The sequence below is a fragment of the Henckelia pumila genome, chromosome 3 (genome assembly GCF_033568475.1).
Source record: "Henckelia pumila isolate YLH828 chromosome 3, ASM3356847v2, whole genome shotgun sequence".
NCBI lineage: Eukaryota > Viridiplantae > Streptophyta > Magnoliopsida > Lamiales > Gesneriaceae > Henckelia > Henckelia pumila.
Window position 1 is genome coordinate 158,890,152 of NC_133122.1, and position 27,117 is coordinate 158,917,268.

General features: G+C 37.2%; 1 protein-coding gene across 1 annotated transcript; it reads right to left on the reverse strand.

Annotated features, from left to right (window-relative positions):
- Positions 1-16,511: 16,511 nt before the first annotated feature.
- LOC140889837 (uncharacterized) lies at positions 16,512-20,772 on the reverse strand. The gene is made up of 8 exons (XM_073297567.1): positions 19,860-20,772; positions 19,622-19,689; positions 19,318-19,520; positions 18,786-18,880; positions 18,328-18,449; positions 17,678-18,175; positions 16,946-17,162; positions 16,512-16,852 (listed from the first exon to the last, which is right to left on the reverse strand). The coding sequence occupies exons 1-8, from the start codon at positions 20,770-20,772 to the stop codon at positions 16,512-16,514; spliced, it is 2,457 nt and encodes an 818-aa protein (XP_073153668.1).
- Positions 20,773-27,117: the final 6,345 nt, after the last annotated feature.

Sequence of the window (27,117 nt, forward strand, 5' to 3'; positions counted from 1 at the left end):
GACAGCATTCGGCGGAACAAGTCTTTCTCTCAGTCGAGGCCTGCTAGTTCTTTGGGTTCCCGTGCCCAATCTTTCAAGAAGTCTGGATCTACTTCTTCCTCTGGTTCTGGAGGTGTTGTTCGCTTTGGGAAGAAGGACAAGTGCGACCATTTCGGGAAGAACCATCCGTCAGACAAGTGCCGTAGAGCTTCTGGAGCTTGTTTCCGATGTGGAGAGGTTGGTCATATCCGAAGGGATTGTCCACTATCTGAGGGAGGCGGTTCTGGTTCTGGATCAGGTTCTCAGGCCACCGTTCAGCAGAGGTCGCAGGGACAGTCTGCTGAGAGTTCTCATTTGAGGCCGCAAGCTTCTGGTCAGGTGTTTGCCTTGAGGCATGATCAGGCTGTGGAGGAGAATGAGAAGGTCATCGCAGGTAAATTTCTACTTTATGGTATACCTGCTATCGTACTTATTGACACTGGTGCATATCATTCCTTCATTTCTGCACGTTTTGTTAAGAGACATAAGTTACCATGAATTACACTAGACGTAGTAGTTTCTGTTTCTACTCCGACGGGTCAATCTGCTTTGGTCATGCGTCTAGTGATGGGTTGCCCTTTTGTGGGGATCTCGGGTTGCTAATCTCGTTTTAGGGCAGCTAATGATTAATTAAAACAATTAATCAAACAACTAAAGAATAATAAATCAAGAGCAGAACAAATTTTTTTTTTTTAAATATCTTAGAGCCTCACTCGATCGGGCAAAGTCAGCCGATCGAGCGAGCAAAATATCAAATTCTAGGGTCTGCACAAATAATGGCCTCGCTCGATCCGGCAAAGTTAGCCGATCGAGCGAGCCATGAATCAAACTCTCGGTGTGCCCATTTACTTGCCGCGCTCGATCCTAAAAATTCCCAGGATCGAGCGTGCTTCTTGTTTCAATATTTCTGCAGAATCTGTTTGTTGTCAAACCTTGGAACATTGGCAAGATCCTTCAAACAAATTCAAGTCTATACATGATATAACATCTGAGAACATGCATATATTCATATACGAAGTCTCTGGCATCAAAACATGCGTTGAATACATCAATTCGAATAACATAATAGACATTAATTGAGCAAGCTACATAAAGACTCAAATGTGAGCTTCAAGTCTATAAGTTCATATCAAGTTTGATGCTATCTAGCTACCATTATTCTGCTTAAAACCCGAGTCCACACTTGCTACATCTCTCTCCCGAGCTATCAATGTCGTCTCAACAAAGCTCCTACCCCATCTGTTGCAATGCACACATACAAAACAAAGCAACAACCGGATAAACTCCGGTGAGAAATCATTCTCAGTATAATCAACATATAAATGCGTTAAATAAATTCATATCAACTCTAAACATATCAACTCAAGAATAGAGTAAAAATAACGCATATATCGACTCAACTTCAAATCAAAACTCAATTTATATAGCACTCTTATCTCAAGAATTGATTCTTATCACTTCGTTGCCATCAAGATTCGTATCCGATCTTGACATGGATATCCATCTATCGTAGCCATTCCGGGCTAGAAAATAAGGTTAACCGCAACCTTGGCATAGAATCAATTCAATATACAATCATATCAAAAGAAATAAAGATCCACTACCTGTGATGGATCGACAATCACATAAGTTCTACCTCAAGAACAAATACTTAAACAAGTATGTGGTTTGTTCGGGATAACTCAAGAATAGTCGTTCTTGAGTTTCACAGTCCCTGACTCGCGATGTCGTCCTTATACCTTTAATTCTCGAGTTGACGATGGTCCACATCTGGATAGGAAGTACCACAACTCATAGCAAATCTGCTCATTCAATCGTAATCAATCTTCAATCACATTTACTTCAATCTTGATCACTTCTTCTTTGGTTTCAAGTTGAGGTTCTTGAGTCAATAGTCTCCTATTAAACTCTGAAACATATCATCAAAACATGTATATCAAACCTCATTCTATTCAATCATTTCAGAATTGAATCAAAATCATCAATATAGATTCAATCAACATCATTTCAAACTTCAACTTCTTCTTATTCGATATAACTCGGAGTCTTGAATCGTTAGCCTTCGAAACTCAACTGAATCGAGAAATAAAAATGCTATAACATTCATAACATCTAAACAACTATCTCAACTCAGTTATAGGCTATCAAAACGAAGTCAAAACATCAACCGGTGGCGTAGCGATTGAAAATCGGGAACCGACTCGGTATCAAATTCATTTCTAATCAACTCAATCATTCGTATTACTTATATCAGCTGAATTCATCATTCATTTCATCATATCAGCAGCTATAATCACATGTTAACAAGTCAAAAACATGCTGAAACCATGACAAGTTCGTTTCTTAATTCATTTCCAATCCGACTGCGATATCGAACGGCATACGAACTCAAAGACACAACATAGTTTCATAATCTGATCTCTGCCATATTTCATTCTTCAAAACATACCGAGAGAACAAAATACTTACATCAAATCGAAGCCCTCATTGCAAGGATTCCAGAACATCTTTCGGAATTGAAATCGGACGAGCGAAACAAAAGTTATCGGCGTTTGAAAATCAAAAACGAAAAAGGAATAAGAGGGTTCGGCTTCCTCTGTTCATTTCTTCACTTTTCTGAATTGTATACAACATAAGCACGTGTACATGCTGATAATCTGATTAAAAATCAGATATGTATAGCTTAATTGCAATTTAGTCCCTCAAGTCTTCAGTAATTGCAATTCAGTCCTCGGCCTTTGTTTTAATTCAATTTCAATCCAAAATAATTTAAGAATGTTAGAATTAAAATCGAAACTCTAAATATTCCCAAATTAAATATACTCGGATTAAAATTAAATAAATTCGGATTAAATCAATAATCCCGGCCTTTTGCACTTTAGCTCTTCAAACTTCGATATTTTCAAATCAACCCCTGATCGGGTTTCATCTTCCAAAATTAATCTTCTATAATTTGCGAAATATGGAATTTAATCTCAAATTCCATAAATATTCAAATCGAATATTTATTCTTTTAAGTTAGGAATTCTCGGAATCTAATTCTCAAAATCCGTAAATTCTCAAATTAAATATTTTCGGCTCGGAAATTAAATCTATCATTTCCATAACTTCTCAAATCATTATTAGCCCATAATATGGAATTTTAATTCTCAAATCTCATAATTAATAATTTAATATTTTCGGGCCTTACAATTCCTCCCCTCTAAGAAATGATTTCGTCCTCGAAATCGTAGTCAATCCAAATATAAAGTCTGATAGACTGAATGATTATCTGAAGTGATTCTCACTTCAATCATCCAACTTGCATTTCGTATCTCACTTCATCTTTCAATCTCATGTCAGATTATTACTTCGAATCTGCTTCTATTCTCTTGTATTCGGTATCTATTCAGTTGTACTTTAAGTCATTGAAAAGAATTTATTCTGAGCTGTTTCTTCCTTCAATCAAGGATTTGTCGAATAATCGACTTAACTTAGAATCTCTTCAATATCTATCTCATCGGATTAACGCATGTAGGAAGAAAAATCGATTGATACGTCTTTCACATAGATACGTGAAACAAATCAGATCCATCATATCAAACCGAAAAGATTAAATCGTTCAATCGAATCATCAATTCCATCTGATATCTCAGTCAGTGATATTCAACATCGGTAACGACTTGTTTCTTTCTCTATATCATTCTATACAGAGTATAGAGAATAACTCAAGTCTACACTGTTCTTCAGTTCATCGCTTCAAAATCATTATTCATCGTCACATTCTGAATCTGTAAATTAAACTCTGCTCTTTCTCTATTCTGAATTGAATGATGTTTCAAGAATAACTTTTCCACTTAACGAGTCAGTTTCAGCTTCAAAAGTTATATCTATCATTCAATTACTAATTCTGATTCATCTTCTTTGCTTTCATTTCATACAGATTCATATTCATCATCCTTGTGTTCCTCAAATCAAATCTGATCTGTTATCATATACTTCAGTAGTATCATTCCAATACAAAGAAATCTGATTTATTTTCATCATATCATCACAACATTATCTTAAAATCGACTCATTAGCTGTTACAGGAATTATAATCATCAAGTGGCAACACATAAAGACAAATAATACCGAATCAGGTATTAAAGTTCTGAGATTATTCTCAATATCCGGAAAATCAACTCAGATAATCCATCAATCGACAAATAATATAATGCAATCACATATAACCAACTTTCAGAACATCAATCAATCAATCGATGCCACATTCTATCGAATAAATCTAAAGTCTTAATCCTGACAATAGATTTTAATAATTCCTGTAATTTCATCATATCTCTTTCTTCTTCACAGATCTGAATAGATAACTGTTATTCATATCTCATACAGTGTATTCTACAAATCTGATTATCGAACTATCTAGTAATCAAAGTATAATATGCTGTATTCTCAGATTTCAACGTATTCAGAGCTGTTAATAATCGGTATCATATCAGATAAAATTTCATTCTCGAAATTCAATTCATCTTCTCTGATTATTCTTCCAATTCAAGGATAACATATTGTATCTTTACCTCAAAAGTACTCAAATTCTTCGGATCATCTGTATTACAATTTAATAGTAAACCCAATGTTTCAATCTGAAACATTATTTTTTGGCTTACTGTTCGTCTTACAATGAATCTAATCACAATTCAGTGATTTAATCATACAGACAAATCATCGTAGACAGTAATTTCAATCAATCTGTTCATAACTACCACCTGTTTACTTCACATAAACTGTTTCATCATGGTAGTTTCGCAAAATATTCTTTCAAATCACAATCTCGTAACAATTCTGGAGTTTTTAATTTATCACTGAACTCATCTGGTCAACGATTTTCAAATTCATCGGAAACTCTCTGTACGTTTAACTTCGAAAACGTAATAATTATATTACCTCTATTTACTTTATCTTCTGATAAAACAATTATTGAATAACTATTGAATTCATTATTGTGAAATTCTTCAAATTTTGATATTTCTTGTCGGAAATATCAAGCACAATCATATTATCTATCACAATAAAAATTCATCTATTCTGATCTGAGGCTTCAATTCATATTTCTATATGACATTCTATACGGAATTCTCATCGCTTCAGTTTACTTTCTATGTTTCTTTCATCTTCGAAACAGTTCTGGATTGCTTTCAATCAAAAATCATTCCATTTGGTCATATATGCATCTGATTCAAACCAAAATACACAAAAATCTGAAATCAATTGATCGAATGCCTGTTTCATTCTTCATTTCTATTTCTCAATTAAATTCTAATAACTTGATCTCATCTTAATGTGCTTTAATCCTTCCAAATCAATTCTCACTTAATTTGGATTACAGCAATTCAGACTATTTTAGTATCTATCTCGATACTTCAAGCACATAAATTCAAAAGATCAATCAATCATGCATTCATCTCTTCTCTTCGTTCTATTTCCCAAATCTCAATTGGAAATTCTATCAGTTACGAGTCATAAATATTATAATATACTAAATGTATACATCAACCAATCAGTAACTTTTGAAATTCATAATCAGGGAAACTCATTTAAGTCAAGATCATCCACAGAACAAGAATATGAATGACAATATGCTAAGTGAAAACAACTCACTAGCATCTCAACTCAAGACGAGTAGATCAAATCAGACTCTATAAAAAAAATATGAGTCAATCAAAATCGATTGAGGTCGGTACCAAAACCTCGAAATCAATATCAAGAATTTCAAAAATCATGATTTTATGATGTAATAAATTCAGTAAAATTAAATAAAAGACTAATCTGTAACTGATTTTCATATCATCATATATTTTGTAAACCGCAAAAGCAGTATTCAATTCATAAACTCATCAATTCTCTGATAAATTCCAGTTCACAACTTAACTAAAGTCAAGAATCTTACTGAAATATATCTGCAATCTCTACTCATCGGCATATATTTCAATTCTGGTTTAGATCATTAACATATCTAGTGCATTGAATATATTTATTTCGGCATACTTCTGTAATCAAACATCATATATCAACCCGAAATCACAGAATCTTAATTCGAGATTCTATATCATCATATTCAATTGCACATTATGTTCTTACTGATCTAATTTAATCGCTTCTTATCATCAATTCTTCTACTAATCTGTATTCGATTATTGCATCATCATCTATCATGCAATATAAACAGATATTTCAATAAGAACAAAATCATCTTCTGTTTCAGTTCATCGAAACAATAGTTCCATTCTTCAGTTCAATTCACACAGTCTCTTTTCTGATACAGAGGTAATCATATAATAAGCTTCCAGCTATCATGAATCTATTGCACCAATAATAGACAGGTCAAAACAAAATAAATTTGTTACTTGAAATTTCATTCTCAGGTGCAATTTCATTCTGATTCTCTGTATACTTCTGGAACAGAAATTGTAGCTAAATATGTGTTTTTCTCACACACCGTAGCATCTTTACAATTTCAGTCCTTTTGCTTCATCATTCAGCTTCAGTTCTATTAAACAAGACTATGTCTTTCATAACATGTTTCAGTCATCAACATTGATTCAGACATATTCTTTGAATTCAAGCCATAACTAAACAACTCAATTTTGAGATTCTAATCATTTACAATTCAAAGAATTATAATAGGCTTGAAAACCTAAGAAAACATTCTTCAATACTCAAAATATTCAGCTTGTAAAAAGTATATTTTTTTTCCTTCTCAGCATTTCTATCTGTTGTGGCAAAGAACTATAAACAAAAATCATGTTCTAAGCACTTACCAACAAATTAATATACCTCTTTCTTCATCAAAATTCATCAGCTGATTGCTAGGTTTCGAAGTTGGTATTCAATCAATCTAATACATCATTCATCGGTATATTCCAGGTATCTGAACGATTGATCAAGTTCTTCAGAACAACTTCTACCTGCAATACATCTATTCATTTGCTGATATTCTGTTCTGTTCAATCAGAGATACTTCTTTCAGCTGAGCAAGAATACAGTTCTGTTCAATCTGACCATGCCATTCTGTTCAGTCTGGCCATACAACTCTGTCAGTCTGGGGTGCTTACGTCACCCAAAGAACACTGTTCTCTTCGATTCTGGGTGCTTACATCACCCGGGGAAATTCTTATAATAACATCGATAAGAATTTAAAAATTTACAAATCAGTAAATTAATCAATTCAATTTCAAAGGTAGATCAAGAACACATGCAATTTATTAAATCATCGAATCAAATACTGCATAATCATGCAATACTATAAATGCATATGACTCACTCTACCCCGCTCAGCTTATATCTCAGTCCAGAACCTACGCTTTGATACCACCTGTTGTGGGGACCTCGGGTTGCTAATCTCGTTTTAGGGCAGCTAATGATTAATTAAAACAATTAATCAAACAACTAAAGAATAATAAATCTAGAGCAGAACAAATTTTTTTTTTTTAAATATCTCAGAGCCTCGCTCGATTGGGCAAAGTCAGCCGATCGAGCGAGCAAAATATCAAATTCTCGGGTCTGAACAAATAATGGCCTCGCTCGATCCGGCAAAGTTAGCCGATCGAGCGAGCCATGAATCAAACTCTCGGTGTGCCCATTTACTTGCCGCGCGCGATCCTACAAATTCCCAAGATCGAGCGTGCTTCTTGTTTCAATATTTCTGCAGAATCTGTTTGCTGTCAAACCTTGGAACATTGGCAAGATCCTTCAAACAAATTCAAGTCTATATATGATATAACATCGGAGAACATGCATATATTCATATACAAAGTCTCTGGCATCAAAACATGCGTTGAATACATCAATTCAAATAACATAATAGACATTAATTGAGCAAGCTACACAAAGACTCAAATGTGAGCTTCAAGTCTATAAGTTCATATCAAGTTTGATGATATCTAGCTACCATTCTTCTGCTTAAAACCCGAGTCCACACTTGCTACATCTCTCTCCCGAGCTATCAATGTCGTCTCAACAAAGCTCCTGCCCCATCTGTTGCAATGCACACATACAAAACAAAGAAACAGCCGGATAAACTCCGGTGAGAAATCATTCTCAGTATAATCGACATATAAATGCGTTAAATAAATTCATATCAACTCTAAACATATCAACTCAAGAATAGAGTAAAAATAAATATATCGACTCAACTTCAAATCAAGACTCAATTTATATAGTACGCTTATCTCAAGAATTGATTCTTATCACTTCGTTGCCATCAAGATTCGTATCCGATCTTGACATGGATATCCATCTATCGTAGCCATTCCGGGCTAGAAAATAAGGTTAACCGCAACCTTGGCATAGAATCAATTCAATATACAATCATATCAAAATAAATAAAGATCCACTACCTGTGATGGATCGACAATCACATAAGTTCTACCTCAAGAACAAATACTTAAACAAGTATGTGGTTTGTTCGGGATAACTCAAGAATAGTCGTTCTTGAGTTTCACAGTCCCTGACTCGCGATGTTGTCCTTATACCTTATATTCTCGAGTTGACGATGGTCCACATCTGGATAGGAAGTACCACAACTCATAGCAAATCTGCTCATTCAATCATAATCAATCTTCAATCACATTTACATCAATCTTGATCACTTCTTATTTGGTTTCAAGTTGAGGTTCTTGAGTCAATAGTCTTCTATTAAACTCTGAAACTTATCATCAAAACATGTATATCAAACCTCATTCTATTCAATCATTTCAGAATTGAATCAAAATCATCAATATAGATTCAATCAGCATCATTTCAAATTTCAACTTCTTCTTATTCGATATAACTCGGAGTCTTGAATCGTTAGCCTTCGAAACTCAACTGAATCGAGAAATAAAAATGCTATAACATTCATAACATCTAAACAACTATCTCAACTCAGTTATAGGCTATCAAAACGAAGTCAAAACATCAACCGGCGGTGTAGCGATTGAAAATCGGGAACCGACTCGGTATCGAATTCATTTCTAATCAACTCAATCATTCGTATTACTTATATCAGCTGAATTCATCATTCAATTCATCATATCATCAGCTATAATCACATGTTAACAAGTCAAAAACATTCTGAAACCATGACAAGTTCGTTTCTTAATTCATTTCCAATCCGACTGCGATATCGAACGGCATATGAACTCAAAGACACAAAATAGTTTCATAATCTGATCTCTGCCATATTTCGTTCTTCAAAAGATACCGAGAGAACAAAATACTTACATCAAATTGAAGCCCTCATCGCAAGGATTCCAAAACATCTTTCGGAATTGAAATCGGACGAGCGAAACAAAAGTTATCGGCGTTTGAAAATCAAAAACGAAAAAGGAATAAGAGGGTTCGGCTTCCTCTGTTCATTTCTTCACTTTTCTGAATTGTATACAACATAAGCACGTGTACATGCTGATAATTTGATTAAAAATCAGATATGTATAGCTTAATTGCAATTTAGTCCCTCAAGTCTTCAGTAATTGCAATTCAATCCTCGGCCTTCGTTTTAATTCGATTTCAATCCAAAATAATTTAAGAATATTAGAATTAAAATAGAAACTCTAAATATTCCCAAATTAAATATACTCGGATTAAAATTAAATAAATTCGGATTAAATCAATAATCCCTGCCTTTTGCACTTTAGCTCTTCAAACTTCGATATTTTAAAATCAACCCCTGATCGGGTTTCATCTTCCAAAATTAATCTTCTATAATTTGCGAAATATGGAATTTAATCTCAAATTCCATAAATATTCAAATAGAATATTTATTCTTTTAAGTTAAGAATTCTCGGAATCTAATTCTCAAAATCCGTAAATTCTCAAATTAAATATTTTCGGCTCGGAAATTAAATCTATCATTTCCATAACTTCTCAAATAAATATTAGCCCATAATATGGATATTTAATTCTCAAATCCCATAATTAATAATTTAATATTTTCGGGCCTTACACCTTTAGAGTTCGAAGGGAATATTCTAGTAGCGAATCTCATGGTCCTTGCGATGGAAGACTTTGATTGTATTCTGGGGATAGACATACTGACTACCTATCGAGCTTCAGTGGACTGCTATCAGATATTAGTACGCTTTCATCCGGATGGGAGTGATAGCTGGTTTTTCTATGGTGATGGAGCGCGACCCCCGATGCTTTTGGTATCAGCTTTGAGAGCCTGTCGAGCTCTAGAGTCTGGCGGGGAAGGCTACCTTATCTATTCAGTTGATTTGTTCGCTGAGAGTATTGGGATAGATAGTATTCCTGTTGTGGATGAATTCCCAGATGTATTTCCAGATAAGATTCCGGGTTTTCCTCCTGCTAGGGAAGTTGAGTTTGGCATAGAGTTGATGTCGGGTACTTTGCCTATTTCTCGAGCACCGTATCGTCTGGCTCCGTCAGAGATGCGTGAGTTTAAGAATCAGTTACAGGATCTTTTGGACAAGGGGTACATTCGTCCTAGTGTATCTCCTTGGGGAGCTCCTGTTCTTTTTGTAAAGAAGAAGGATGGGTCTATGCGGTTGTGCATTGACTATCGGCAGCTGAATCGAGTTACTGTGAAAAACAAGTATCCGTTGCCTCGCATTGATGACTTGTTTGATCAGCTGCAGGGTAATTCGGTTTACTCCAAGATTGACTTGAGATCTGGGTGTCATCAATTGAGAGTCCGAGATCAGGACGTAGCCAAGACTGCATTCCGTACTCTCTATGGGCATTATGAGTTTCTAGTGATGCCATTTGGATTGACTAATGCGCCGGCTATATTTATGGATCTGATGAACCGTGTCTTCAGGGAGTATTTAGACAAGTTTGTCGTGGTCTTCATTGACGACATCTTGGTGTATTCGCGTAATGCAGAAGAGCATGTTTCTCACTTGCGAGTGGTACTACAAACTCTTTGGGATGAGCAATTGTACGCCAAACTGAGCAAGTGTGAGTTCTGGATGGATCGAGTGGTCTTTCTTGGCCATATCATATCCAGGGAGGGGATTTCTGTTGATCCGAGCAAGATTGAGGTTGTGCTGAATTGGTCGCGTCCAACGACGGTTGCTGAGATCCGTAGTTTTCTGGGTCTAGCAGGATATTATCGACGCTTCATTCTGAACTTCTCTCAGCTAGTTCGACCATTGACGCAGCTTACCCGCAAGGGTGTTGATTTTGAGTGGTCCTCCGAGTGTGAGGAGAATTTCTGTGAGCTTCGATGGCGGTTGACTTCTGCGCCGGTGTTGGCATTACCATCAGGATCTGGAGGGTATGTGGTATACACTGATGCTTCTCTTCAGGGGTTAGGTTGTGTCCTGACTCAGAATGAGCATGTGATTGCATACGCTTCTAGACAGCTGAAGCTTCACGAGGACAACTATCCAATCCATGATTTGGAATTGGCAGCCATTGTGTTCGCTTTGAAGTTCTGGCGTCATTATCTGTATGACGAAAAATTTGAGATCTTCACCGATCACAAGAGTCTCAAGTATTTGTTCACTCAGGCGAATTTGAACATGAGGCAGAGGCGTTGGATGGACTTGCTTAATGACTATGATTGCAAGATTAAGTACCATCCGGGAGCTGCTAATCTCACTGCTGATGCTTTGAGTCGCAAGGTGCGACTATCCGCACTGCAGACTTGTTCGATGTCTAGTGCGATCAGTGACTGTTGTACTTCGGGGTATACCTTGAAGCATAAGAAAGGTATGCAGAGTATCCAGATGTTTGCGATATTATCTGAGCCAGCTTTGTATTCGCAGATTTGAGATGCTCAGATGTCTGACTCAAAGACCCAACGTTTAGCTTGCCTAACAAACAAGGATAGATAGTCTGGATTTCACTATCAGTCAGATGGTTTTCTGTGTTTGTCTGGTAGACTTGTGATTCCGCAGGATGAAGAGTTGCGAGAGGAGATCTTGTCTCAGGCACATCGCACCAAGTTGAGTATTCATCCGGGAAGCAACAAGATGTACAAGGATCTACGTACTCGGTTTTGGTGGAAGGGGATGAAACGCAGCGTGTATCAGTATGTTTTGAGATGTTTGGTGTGTCAACAAGTCAAGGCAGAACACTGACGACCTGGAGGTTTACTTCACAATCTGCCTATTCCTGAGTGGAAATGGGAGTTTATCACGATGAATTTTGTGACCCATTTGCCGATGTCCTCGAGGAATTGTGATGCTATCTGGGTTGTGGTGGACCGACTCACCAAGTCAGCGCATTTCATTGCCTATAGTCGAGAGTACTCTGTGGATCGCATGGCACGGTTGTATGTTCAGGAGATCGTTCGACTTCATGGAGTGCCTGTAAGCATTGTCAGCGATCGAGACCCCAGGTTCACTTCTAGGTTCTGGGGGAGTGTTCAGCGTGCGATGGGTACTACTCTCAGTTTACGTACTGCCTATCATCCGGAGACAGATGGTCAGTCAGAGTGCACTATCCGCACTTTGGAGGATATGCTTCGAGCGTGCGTTATGGATTTAGGTTAAGCCTGGCAGGATCATTTGCCATTGATCGAGTTCGCGTACAACAATAGCTATCATACTAGCTTTGGGATGGAGCCTTTTGAGGCGTTGTACGGGCGACGTTGTCGTACTCCACTCTTCTGGGAAGAAGTGGGGGAGAGACAGGCTAAGGGACCGGAGTTTATCCAGCAGGCAGTAGATAATGTTGATCAGATCAAGAAACGGATTAAGACTGCACAGGATCGTCAGGCCAGCTATGCTAACACTAAGTGTAGGCCTTTGCAGTTTGATGTTGGGAGAAAGTGTTTCTGAGAGTGTCACCTTTTCGCAGGATTCTCAGATTTGGCCTTAAGGGCAAGTTGTCTCCCAGATTTATCAGTCCGTTTGAGATCTTGGAGAGCATTGGCGATTTGGCTTATCATCTGGCTTTGCCCCCTTATCTGTCCAGTATTCACAACGTGTTCCACGTATCTTTGTTGCGACGGTATGTGGCAGATCCGTCTCATATTCTGCAGCGGTCTGAAGTTCAAGTGGATAAGGATTTGACGTATGTTGAGAGACCTATTCGTATCCTGGATCATAAGGATAACGTTTTGCGGAACAAAGTCATTCCTTTGGTTTTAGTGCAGTGGCAGCGCCGAGGCGCTGAGGAAGCTACTTGGGAACTTGAGGACAGGATGCGTGCAGAACATCCTGAGTTATTTTGATTTCATTTTCGATTTGTATTCAGATGTAAACTCTGTAAACGTTTGATTGAATAAAGAATGTTTTGGATTGTTGTTTTACATTCGGTACTTAAGATCGGATTTTGAGGACGAAATATCTTAAGTGGGGGAGAATGTAGTAACCCGTATCCGGAATTATAGATTTATGAGTAATTAATAATACGATCATGTTTAGACGTAATAAAAAATGATTCAGGGAGTCCCAGATGGATTAACAGAGTTCGGAAATGGATTCAAAACGCTCGAAAATGGTTCGAGGGTCGTTGGGTTCGGAGGCTCCGTTGGTGAGTTCGGACGGTCCGAAGTCAGGGTTCGGATGATCCAAAGAGTTGTTCGGACGCTCCGAACGTGCTGACGACAGTCGTCATGGATGACGTCATTATGATGACGTAAGAAATGACGTAATATTGGGTTCGGACGATCCGAAGTCCAGTTTGAACGATCCGAACGTGTTCGGAGGCTCCGAAGTCAGTTCGGAGGGCCTGAACTCTGTCTATAAATAGGGGGTGCCGAGCTCACATTTGAGTGCACCAATCACCTCTTCTCTCTCGATTCCTTAGGCTTCTAACTCAGATCTAGGGAATTCTAAGCGTTCCGTTGGGAATCCGGAAGTGGCATAGCAGTCCAGGCGTCGTAGCGGAGCTGTGGCCTAGTTTTGAGGCAATCGACAGCAAAGGGCTAACGCAGACGAAGGTATAGCTTTTGCTTCTTAAAAATATTTAGGAGTATGCTTTAGCTTAGTTAAGGCTTTTAGAGCGCTATAATTATAGTAGTATCATTTGGAAGTGTAGCACGGATTATAGGCGTGGACCTAGGGCTGATAGCACTTGCCTAGTATTTGAGGTACGAAAGTACTGTTCGAGATATCCTGACTGAGTATGCATGTATTATGTGACTGCATGATTTATATGTTATTGATTTATGCTGCATACATTTGCATATTGAGCTATTTTGTTCGAGATGTCTATAATAGGGTTTTACCCTATCCTGTTAGTGGTTGGACTTCCATCGATTTGGGTCCGGCATATCCACTGGTATTTGATATGGGAGCCACCTCCTGTAACGACGGCACAACGTGCTACATACTAGGGCCCGGTCGGTCTCTGTTATCTGATCCTTGACCTCGAGTTTATAGGGAGTTCACTTTGCATGCATGTATACTCATACTCTCATGCTGAGTGTTTTATGCTCATGTCTCATACTCTGTGTTTCTGGACACCCTATTCCATGGGGCATTTTTGCGATTGGACGAGGCGGGTGGATCCAATAGGGGCTAGGCAGTGGTTGTTCAGCTGGAGCTTCGTTTAGGTTTTATTCTATTGTTTTGGGTTTATACAGCTATTTGATTTGGTTGTATATTATTTTGGATATTTACAGATTCCTTTTCTTGGGATTGTATATTTGTTATGGTTTCTGCAGTTGAATTCTGATTTTTGTTTAATTAAGTTAATTGCATGCCTAAGTTCTGTTTAGTAGGTGATCTGGGTAAGGGTCACTACAATCTCATCTCCCCAAATAACCTCGGTGTAAAGCCTACTCTTTTTACAGAGAAAAGGAATGAATAATAAAGCAATGACATTGTATTCCTACGCATAAAATAAGAAGATTTAAAGAATCTAGTTAGCTGGAAATCTCTAGATAATACATGGAATTCGGCACTTTGCATTTAACTAGAAAAATACATAAATGCATATGAGAATGAAAATAAGATTCGAGTATCCTTCTCTTTAAACCAAACGCATTCAGGAAACGATTTTAAGCCACTTAAAATCAGGGAAGCAGATACGCATATATTCAAGTTATTCCTCATGTATATCACAACATCATAAGTCACAACACAATATATATAGAGTTACCACAAAATAATTTCAAGAAATAAATATCAAACACTCAATTTTTAACCAACAATCACATGACCACAACAATTTTTCTTTTGTCATTAAGCTTACAATGAGAGGATCGGACAAAGAACACAAGAAAAAACAAATGAGTGATTAATGAAAATAACCAAAGCAGCAGAAGAAAGCAGAAATGGTGAAGCTCACGAAGCACAGAGATTCAAATTTAAAAAATTCAAACCTCCAAATCGAGAGAAGCAAAAAATTACACTGAAACCAAAAGATAGAGCAGGATAAGAGAAACAATCGCTGCAAATGGACCAAAGACAAGGGCGCATCTGTGATTTTCGCAAAAGATTAGTCGCGACAATCTTGCCAGAGAAGACCACTGTCGCGGCCGCCCACCAAAGCAGTGGCATAACCACCAGACAAGAATCTCCGACAACCAACAAGCAACAAAAAAACTCAACCAAGTAACAAAAAAATGAAGAAAGAAATGGGCAAGACGAACTCTTCCATCCATCACCCAGAAAGAACACACCCACAAGTATGCGACACCATTCCCAGGAATTTTTCATAGATTGATAGCGTAATTACCTGAATTATCTTGCTCTTGAGAGATTTTTGTTTCTAGGAAGAAATGGGCAAGGCAAAATCTTGAATTGTGCGTAACTAGGGCTTTGTAATGAGCCAGATAGCTTTTGAGTTTATTTATTTCTCTCTTTTCTTTTAAACAATTTAAAAGCGTTGTAAAAGATTTAAAAAAATGCTCATCTACAACGCTTTGTAAAAAGCTTTGTGGATGACATAAAAAGTGTTGTGTTTTTGTAAATTAAAAAAGCAAAGACAACGTTTTTACTTAAAAGCATTGTGTTTATTTTTTTGACAACGCTTTTTGTAAAAAGCGTTGTCTTTCAAGTGTTGTAAATGATCATTTTTGTTGTAGTGCCTTCAAATAACTCGTATCTAAAAATCTCCAACGAAGATCAATTGACAAATGCCACAAAGTTAAAAACTTTGATAAGTTTGATTTGACAAAGCTAAAAGCTTCAATAAAATTCTTGAGGGAATTTCAATCAGTAATTGAATAAAATCTGAAAAACTATTATTAATGAACAAAAATAAAGTATTTATAGTTACAACTTAAAAAAAAAAGATAATGCAAAATATTGCAAAGATATCATAAGATATCATCTAAAAGTTTCCTAATAGATATAAAATACTCAAAATAATAATTAAATATTTAAATAATATTTAATTCCCGAAACATACAAAATACGCCAAAATGTGTGTGGAACACGATCTGGCGCAGATGCGCGATACTTCCCCGCAGATGCGCGAAACTCCAATAGCTTTAGGAATCCTTCTCACGCAGATGCATAACACTTCTCGCATAAGCGCCGAAACTAAGAAACCAAAATCCCGCGGATGCGCAAAACTTCACGCAGATGCGCCAATGTCCAAAAGCTTGGATTTTATCACTTCCACAGATGCGCAAAATGGGGTGCATATGCGCGATCCCTTGTGCAGATGCGTAAGCTACATGGCGCAGATGCGTCTTCCTCTTCTTCTCGATTTATTTTATTTTCTTGATTTTCTTGGTCTTTTATCAATTCTAGAACATTGAAACAACCTCCAAATGGATCTTCAAGAACACCAATGCTATCTTGATAATTTTTCATAAAACTTTGAAGTGATTCTTTAAATTTCTTGCTTCGACCTCTCGTAATTGGTCCTTGTGGCATCGCCAACGGATCTTTAGCTTCCTTAGCCACTTGTCCAATATGCGCACCATCCATGATTGCATCATCCTCCCCTTCTTGAAAAGGATTTGTCCTCAAATCTCGATCATCACCTACATCAAACAAAGATAAGTCATAAACATTAAATATTGTACTCACATTGTACTCACCTGGCAAGTCCAATTTGTAAGCATTGTCACTAATTCGCTCCAAAACTTGAAATGGAATATCTCCTCTAGGTAACAATTTCGAATGCCTCTTCTCCAAAAAATGCTTTTTCCTCAACTGCAACCAAACCCAATCACCTGGTTCAATTACAACCTTCTTCCTCCCTTTGTTCTCTTGCATAGTATACTGCAAATTCTTTCTCTCTATATTCTCTCGCACCTTCTCATGCAAGATCTTAATGAATTCACCTTCTTCTTACCATCCATGTTAACCCTTTCACTCATAGGTAACAACATTAAATCCAACGGAGTCAATGGGTTAAATACGTAAATAATTTCAAAAGTTGAATAACTCGTAGTAGAATGTATGCTACGATTATAAGCAAATTCAATAAATGGTAAACACTCCTCCCCATTTTTCAAGTTATTTTTAATAATAGAGCGCAACAATGTCCCTAAATTCCTATTAACTACCTCAGTTTGTCCATCAGTTTAAGGATGACAACAAGTAGAAAATAATAACTTAGCTCCGAGTTTACACCACAACGTTTTCCAAAATTAACTTAAAAATCGAGTATCCCTATCAGAAACAATACTTCTAGGCATGCCATGCAATCTAACAATCTCATTAAAGAATAAATCTGCAACATGCGAAGCATCATCTGATTTTTGACAAGCAATGAAATGTGCCATTTTAGAAAATCTATCTACCACAACATAAATAGAATCTCTCACCTTCTTAGACCTCGGTAACCCAAGAAAAAAATCGATGGAAATGTCTACCCATGGTTCACTAGGTACAGGAAGTGGGGTATATAATCCATGCGGTTGTGTTCTATACTTTGCCTTCCTACAAGTTACACACTTCTCACAAACTCTCTCAACATCGTGTTTCATATGTGGCCAATAAAAGTGTTCATGCAAAGTTTGATATGTTTTATCCACTCCAAAATTCTCCATTAAACCACCACTATGCGATTCTCTAACGAGTAATTCCCTAATTGAAGTTTTAGGAATGCACAATCTATCCTCCTTAAACAAATAACAATCATGCATGAAATATTTATCCTTTGGACCACGCATACAAGACTCATATATCTCACCAAAGTCAACATCACTAGCATATAATTCCTTCACATGCTCAAAACCCAAAAATTTAGAATTTGAAGTAGTTAAGAGAACGTACCTTCGTGACAACGCATCCGCTGCCACATTTTCCTTGCCTTGCTTGTACTTGATGACATAAGAAAAAGTTTCCACAAATGTTACCCATTTTGCATGTCTCGGATTCAACTTTTGATGTCCTTTGAGATGCTTCAAAGATTCATGATCCGTATGATCACGAACTCCTTTGGCCTCAAATAATTATGCCAAGTCTCGAGCACTCGCACTAAAGCATAAAACTCCTTATCATACGTTGGATAATTCAACGCTGATCCATTCAACTTCTCACTAAAATATGCTACTCTCTTTCCTCCTTGCATCAATACTCCTCCGATTCCAACACCTGAAGCATCACATTCAATTTCAAAGGTTTTAGAAAAATCTGGCAAAACCAATAAAGGAGCATTAATTAATTTTTTCTTGATTAAATTGAAGGACTTCTCCTGTTCATCTCCCCAATGAAACAAAACATTCTTCTTAATCACTGCAGTCATAGGTGCTGCCAACGTGCTAAAGTCTTTCATAAACCTCCAGTAGAATCCTGCAAGCCGATGGAAACTTCGAACATGACCAATCGACATAGGCATCGGCCAATCTCGAATGACACTTATATTTTCTTCATCCACTCTTACACCTTGTGCACTCACCACAAAACCAAGAAACACGAGTTATTTCATACAAAACACATACTTTTTCAGATTAGCATATAAATTTTCAGCTTTCAAAGTGATTAGTACAAACCTCAAGTGTTCTACATGGTCATCCAAGTTCTTGCTATATACCAATATATCATCAAAATATACAACCACAAATTTCCCAATATATGCACGCAAAACATGATTCATGAGACGCATAAAAGTACTAGGTGCATTAGTCAAACCAAAAGGCATAACCATCTATTCATACAAACCATACTTTATTTTAAATGTAGTTTTCCACTCATCTCACTCTCTCATCCTAATTTGATGATATCCACTCTTAAGATCAATCTTGATAAAAATGCTAGAGCCATGTAATTCATCTAATATATCATCTAGTCTAGGAATAGGATGCCTATACTTGATGGTAATGATATTTATAGCCCTACAATCTACACACATACTCCAAGATCCATAATCTTTGGGATTAATAACACAGGCACTGCACATGGTGACATCGAATCACGCACAAAACCTTTATCTAAGAGCTCACTTACCTGTCTTTGTAGTTACTTTGTCTCCTCCGAATTGCTCCTATAAGCTGGATGGTTCAGCAACGCACTCCCGGGTACGAAGTTGATCTGATGCTCAATCTCTCTCAAAGGTGGTAACCCTTGAGGTAGCTCCTCCGGAAACAAATCCTCGAACTCCTGCAAAAGAGATGTAACAATACTCGGAAGATCTCCGGCTATATCACTTGTATTTAGGAGAAACTCCTAATAAAAGATTAACACAAGTGGAACTTGAGAACTCAAAACATCTCTCAACTCACTCTTTTGGGCTCTATACATCTTTTTTTCATCCTATTTTCTTTCACTTTTTTCTCATCTCTTTTTTTCTCACTTTTCTTTTCCAAGGCCATCTCATTTTTTTTATCAATATTTTCTTTGGAGACATAGATAATAATAAAATGAACTCTTTTTTCATAGTAAAAGAATACATGTTTCTAAACCCATCATGCACGACTCTCCTATCAAACTGCCACGGTCTACCTAAAAATATATGACAAGCATGCATAGGTACCACATCACATACTACCTCATCAACATACTTACCGATAGAAAATAGAGCCGCTACTTGTTTATTCACCCTCACCTCCGCACAGTAATTAAACCACTGCAACCGATATGGCTGAGGATGTTTTAAAATAGGCAACCCAAATTTCTCCACCAACTCACAACTGGATACATTTTTACAACTCCCACCATCAATAATGAGACTGCACACCTTCTCAGTCACAAAGCAACGAGTATGAAAAAGATTTTCTCGTTGAATCTCTTCTTCCTCCTTATGGTGTGTATTTAAAATTCTCATAGTGACCAACAACTCACTAACCACCGCACCATATCCCTCATCATCGAGATCCTCCAATGCAGGCATATCATCATAATTATCCTCACCCCCATCACTCTCAGACTCCACATCACCACAAGCATTAATAATCATAAATTTTTTATTTGGGCATTGGCTAGCAATTTGGCCAACACCTTGACACCTAAAACACTTAATATATCTAGAACGAGTATTAGAAGCCTCAGGTGTACCATTTTCTTCTTGCATTGGCGCCTCCAGTTTGGTGTCAGATTTTGGTTTGGACACCGGCTTGTTATCTTCCCGTTTCACAACGTTCGGACGCCAAGAAGTCGACGACCTTCCACCGGCAAGCACTCGACCAACTCCCCTTCTCTTGAGCTGTTGCTCCACCTTCATGTCCGTCTGTACCATCTCATCCAAATCAAAGCAGTGACGAAGCTCCAATTTATCTTGGATCTCCCTATTTAAGCCACAAAGAAATCGAGCAATTGTAGCCTCGTTATCTTCCTCAATATTGGTCCGGATCATCGTGGTCTCCATTTCATTGTAATAATCCTCCACGCTCCTAGATCCATGTTTCAAAGTATGCAAATGCCTATACATATCACGATAATAATGGTTAGGCACAAATCGCTTCCTCATAACATGCTTCATCTCATCTCACGTCTCAACAGGTTGCTCTCCACACCTACTTCTAGTGGTCACTAGTTGATCCCACCAGAATAATGCATAATCAACAAACTCAACTGCTGCCAACCTCACTTTCTTAAGATCAATAGTGATGGAAATCAAACACAAACTTCACACGCTTCTCTCACTCCAGATATGCTTACGGATCAGACTTCCCGTGAAATGTTGGAATTTTCATCTTAATGCTACTAATATTCTCATCCTCTCTATTACCTTCAGTGTATTTTCCACGCACCCCTTCTCGCCTATTTCTACCCTTATGTACTCGTCTCTCCCTATCCTAATTTTCATCACAACTCTCTTCACCATCCTCAAATTCATTCACCTTCCTACTTTGACTCCTACTTCCACTACCACTACTCTCCTCCAGCTTACTTAACCTCTCATGTAATGGCCCCAACTCCAACCTCATCACCTTAGTAAATTTCCCCATCAAAGCTTCCATCTGAACTTTGGAAATTTCTTGGTTCACACTCTCACTAGCATCTTTATTAGGATTCATTGTACCTGAAAAAAAATATTAGTAATAAAATTTCCTCATATAAATTCTCACGGTTCACTCCAAACGAATCACTCAATCACTCTTTATATTTTTTCACTCAAATATATACATAGTGTGCTTTGCTTTGTGGAGTAATTATCAAACCCTCAAGTTAAAACTTGTAGACGCTGGAAAATTGACTTCACGGATGATAGAACAGACACAAGTGAAATGAAACCCATGGAGATTCGATTAACTGGTACCCAAGGATGAACTCAGACACAAGGCTGGAAAATTTCCACAATTTATTTTTCTCCTCTATTTTTTTTAATTTTTTAAGCAAAATTTTTGGTCCCTTTTTTTTGACCGAAATATATTCACTCTTTTTTAAAAAAAAAACTTGTAGCACAAGAAACGACACTTGAGCAACAACGTAACAGAAATGACACAGAAAGAAACGAAGAACGATGAACGAAGAACAAGATAAGAACAAAATTTTTGAAACACACTTACTTGTCTCAAAGAAACTATTCTCTGATGCCAAATGATATGAATCCGATTGATTAATGAAAAGCAAACACAAAGATAAATCAATTCGTGCCCTCAGATCAATTAAAAAAACGACCCAATTGATGTTTTCGATCTATCTCAGGACAAGTATAATCTCGCGAAAAAATAATAACAGATAAAATTTGAATTTTCACATTTAATCGATGAACAATTAATAACATAAATTACGAAACAATTGAAATCTATGAAAACCTTCAGATAACTCGTATCTGACAATCTCCAACGAAGATCAATTGACAAACGTCACAAAGTTAAAAATTTTGATAAGTTTGATTTGACAAAGATAAAAGCTTCCATAATATTCTTGAGAGAATTTCAATCAATAATTGAATAAAATCTAAAAAACTATTATTAATGAACAAAAATAAAGTATTTATAGTTACAACTCAAAAAAAAAAGATAATGCAAAATATTGCAAATATATCATAAGATATCATCTAAAAGTTTTCTAATAGATATAAAATACTCAAAATAATAATTAAATATTTAAATAATATTTAATTCCCAAAACACACAAAACATGCCGCAATGTGTGTGGAACAAGATTTGGCGCAGTTGCGCGAAACTCTAGTAGCTTTAGGAATCCTTCTCACGCAAATGCATAACACTTCCCGCAGAAGCGCCAAAACGAAGAAACCCAAATCCAGCAGATGCGCAAAACATCACGCTGATGCGCCAATGTCCAGAAGCTTGGATTTTATCACTTCCGCAGATGCGCAGAATGGGGAGCATATGCGCGATCCCTTGCACAGATGTGTGAGCTACATGGCGCAGATGCGTCTTCCTCTTCTTCTTGATTTATTTTATTTTCTTGATTTTCTTGGTCTTTTATCAATTCTAGAACATTGAAACAACTTCCAAATGGATCTTCAAGAACACCAACACTATCTTGATAATTTTTCATAAAAATTTGAAGTGCTTCTTTAAATTTCTTGCTTCGACCTCTTGTAATTGGTCCTTGTGGCATCGCCAATGAATCTTTGGCTTCTTTAGCCATTTGTCCAATATGCTCACCATCCATGATCGCATCAGTAATGTAACGACCCACTGTATCAAGACGGATCTTTTCAGCGTGCTTATGTCCTCACTCACAATATGCTCACCATCCATGATCGCATCAGTAATGTAACGACCCACTGTATCAAGACGGGTCTTTTCAGCGTGCTTATGTCCTCACTCACACGCACCCTGAGAAACTTCCCAGGGGGTCACCCATCCTATAATTACCCCAATTCAAGCACGCTTAACTTTGGAGTTCTTATGTGATGAGCATCCGAAAAGAAGATGCACCTTCTTGATATGAGTTGTACATATCAAATCTTTTGTACCTCTCATTCTGGTGTGGGATCGGTTCATTCATGTCACCCGTCGCCCATTCTTTGGTGGGGTTTCCATCTCTCAGGTATTAACCACCCATATTGCGGACCATGTACCGCCCTAGGACTTTTTGGCTCCGGGTGTCACATGCCCACCAGCTTCCGCTTGGTTCGTCCCCGAACCACACAGTACTGGGAGAGGCCAGTCTCTGATACTATTTGTAACTCCCCACTCTCCCCTGGTGGGGAGTTTTTGCCCTCCCCAGGATTCGAACCTTGCACTCCAGGCCATAAATGCAATGTTCCCTTAATCCTGGTAGAATTGAGCTAGCAGTTCATTACAAGTAAGGTATGGTTCGGGGACGAACCATGCAAAATATGGTGGGCATGTGATGCCTGGTGCTAAAAAAAAGGGCGGGTAGTGATCGGCGGTGCCAAGAGTTTGCACGGACAATGAGCGGCTCTTGGAAGGCTTCTAGGCAGAGAGAGACATGAATGAACCGATTTAGTGCCGGAATGAGAGGGATTCTGAGACTGGTAGATATGGGATTGCACATTTGAGGAGAGCTTAAAAGATTTTATAGGTACTACTTATATCACGAATGTGCATATTTGATAGGTGTCGTTTTTACAAGTTTTATTGCAATGTTTTTGCATTGATATTGCTTTTGATTTGCATAATTTTGTGTTGCATTTTCTTTATTTGTCATGCATTTTGATTTATGGGTAAAATTGTAGGAACAATGAAGAAATTTGGTGCGAGGGCAGTAGATTAGTGCATTCGAGCGGCAACTTCTTGCGCTCGAGCTCAAGAAGAGGAGAAAATGTAATATAGCCAGAGCAGTATCGCGCTCGAGCACAACTTTTTGTGCTCGAGCAAGCCAAAGATAAAAATTCCAGTAGCGAGCTCATGAAAGGCGCGCTCGAAGATTTTTTCACCAGTAGGCAGTGTAAGGCGTGCTCAAGAGAAACCTCTCGTGCTGGAGCGCGATAAGGAAACTTAATATTATAAAGAGTTTTAGAATGGAAGGACTCTTAGGCCATATAAAAGGAAAAGATATAGACATGAAAAAGGGTTGGACAACACAAGAAAACACCTCGGCGGCTGCTGAAGAAAAGGAGAAGATTGGAGCTTTGCCGAGAGCTTTCTGATGTTTTTCTCCCTTTCATATTTCAATTTATTTTCTGGAAAAAACATTGTGGTTGGATTTTAGAATGAATTTAAGTAGCTAAGTTCTTATATTTGTTGGAATTTCCTACCTCCAAGACACGTATGTGTGATTGATCTTTGGACGAGTTGCTTATTTTATTTTACAAGTACTTGATTTTGTCATTGAATTTCTATGCTATATTAAAGCGTAGCTAACCTTTTCATAGATTTGTATTTTATGAATTATATCGAGAGGTAAGTTCATAATTAGGACGAGTTAAATAATCTGTGGATTTACAATATACATAGAGATATGATATTGGATACATGCTGATAACTATAGTCCGATAAGTCAAAAGTTATGAGATTTCAAGAAGCGTCATGCAATCAGTAATGATAAATGATCAAAGAAATTTGGTTGTTTCATTAACTTGAATTAGACTGGCATAACTCGAGAGGGTGTGTCGGCATATTAGGAAATCTTGTCAGAAGTATAAGTAGGATTTAAAACTCAACTGTCCAGATTAATCAGGGGTAGGTGAACCGAGATTCCAACAAATGTTTTTATCATCATATATTTTGCCGAATTTATCTTGGTTTTAATTTTACTGCGTGTTATAATCAATTTAAATTTATTTTAAGGTTCTTAATTAAAAACTCTTCTAAAAAATTCGTAACTTTGGATAGAAAATTTATATAGGAAATCATATTGTGATATAGTCTCTGAGGACGATACTCGTACTCACGTACACTGTAGTATAACTTCATTCGTGCACTTGGATTAGTCGGATCGAGCTGAAATTTAAACGAAAGCTTCAAAACATCTTGAAATTCATTTTGAACGGTAAAGATCGGATTTAGGTCTATATAAAATTAAAAATAAATTTTTAACCAAGCCTGCTCCGTAATTCATTCTTCAAAAATCCATTTTCCTACAAAATTAACCCGGAGAGTGAAGTACACACACATGCACTAAAAGACATAAAAACACATAAAAACAATGTGAATGCACACAAAATAGAGATAAAAATATCACGATATAATGCATACAAAATGCACTCATCAACACCCTCATACTTAACTTTTGCTCGCCCTCGAGCAAGACATGCAAAAACAATATGCAAACAACGACATAAGTAAGAATGAATCATGAACAAACATAGCCTCCGATAAGGTTCAACTTCAACAACTAAAAACCACAAACTTCTAATTGTTCACAATACACTATCAGTTTAACGTAAACGTGTGTGTGCCATGTCATTCCAGTTTCGTGCAACTTTAAAAGAATCTGTCCTAGGAATGCTTAGCGACCTATGACAAGTCAATGCAAGTGTCACGCTCCAGCACTCTTTCATCCCAACAATCCCAAACATAAACATGCACTTTCTTGAGATTAATTACGTACCTCCGGATTTTGCACTCGGTTTTCATAAGCCCCAATAATTACCCGCAAACTTAGCTATAACTAAGATAGGATTCGAATTTCAACCCCCTCGTCTATAGCCCGGATGGAGCTACAATCCCATTTATCCCGCAAACTTAGCTATGGAAGAATGATTAGAATTTCAATCATTTTCCAAGCTTGGATGGAGTTGTTATTTTTTAAAAATTTTAAAATTTTAACCCCATGGAATCCGCATACTTAGCTACGAACAAAGGATTAGGATTTCAATCGCTTGCTCGTACCCCGGATAGAGTTAATTTTTCATAAAAATTAATATCAATTAAAATTTTTCAAAAATTTTGGTGCGCCCAAGATCGTATATGCAATGTCACAAAATCATTGAAACTCAAAGAACACAATCAAGATTATCAAGCACCTATTGTCGTGCAATGGTCAAGCAAATACGAACTGCATCAATTACTTCGCTACACTACACCGGTCTAACATGCGTGCTTAAAATGATTCACGATTCAACAAACAGCTTCTCATGTTCAATCAAAAGCAACATGTTTCAAAAATCCAATGTTTTTATCAACTTCATCATCATTGGCTATTATGACTCATTCTACTTAACACACATGCAAGACAAAACAAACAACAACAAACAAAAACTAAATGCAAACAAACACGAAACATTACTAATGCAACACAAACATGACACACAATAAAATAAACTAGTCTACCCCCTCATACTTATCCAAATCATTGCCCTCAATGCTTTAGAACAATGAACATAATGCATGAACAAACACACATATGCAAGACGAACAAAAACAAAATGAAAACAAAAACAACACTCTCCTGGTTTTCGATTCATCATCTTTTTTCTTGATAGTATCCGCTGGGACGGTAGCAAAAAATTGGGTATATCGGCAGGCATGACAAACTGGAATGAGAAAGAAGCAAAAAAATAAATAAAGATAAAAATAAAACTAAGCAAAAAGAAACTAAAAAGCAAGGTAAAGAACACTGAGTTTCCTTCTAGTCAGCGCTAAAGTTATAGTCTATAGCCCGACCATATTCCTCTCTTGAGTGGCGACATTCAAGGCGGTTTATCCACCATCTTGGAAAAACTCAGATCAATCCTGCAACTGCATGCTTCACCTCTATAGAGATTTTGCAAGGGACCAATTCATTCGGAGAGATGAACCTGCTGACATTCCCCAACATTATGAATCACATCAATAAAATTGACAACAGAGCAAGATTTTAAATTTGAGCTATCGCTAGCCGACTTAAACATATGGAACACAACTTGCTCATCATTCAATCTCAACACTAACTCTCTTATTTCAACATCCACTAAAGCCCTGCTAGCAGCAAGAAATGAATGCCCTAGAATCAGAGG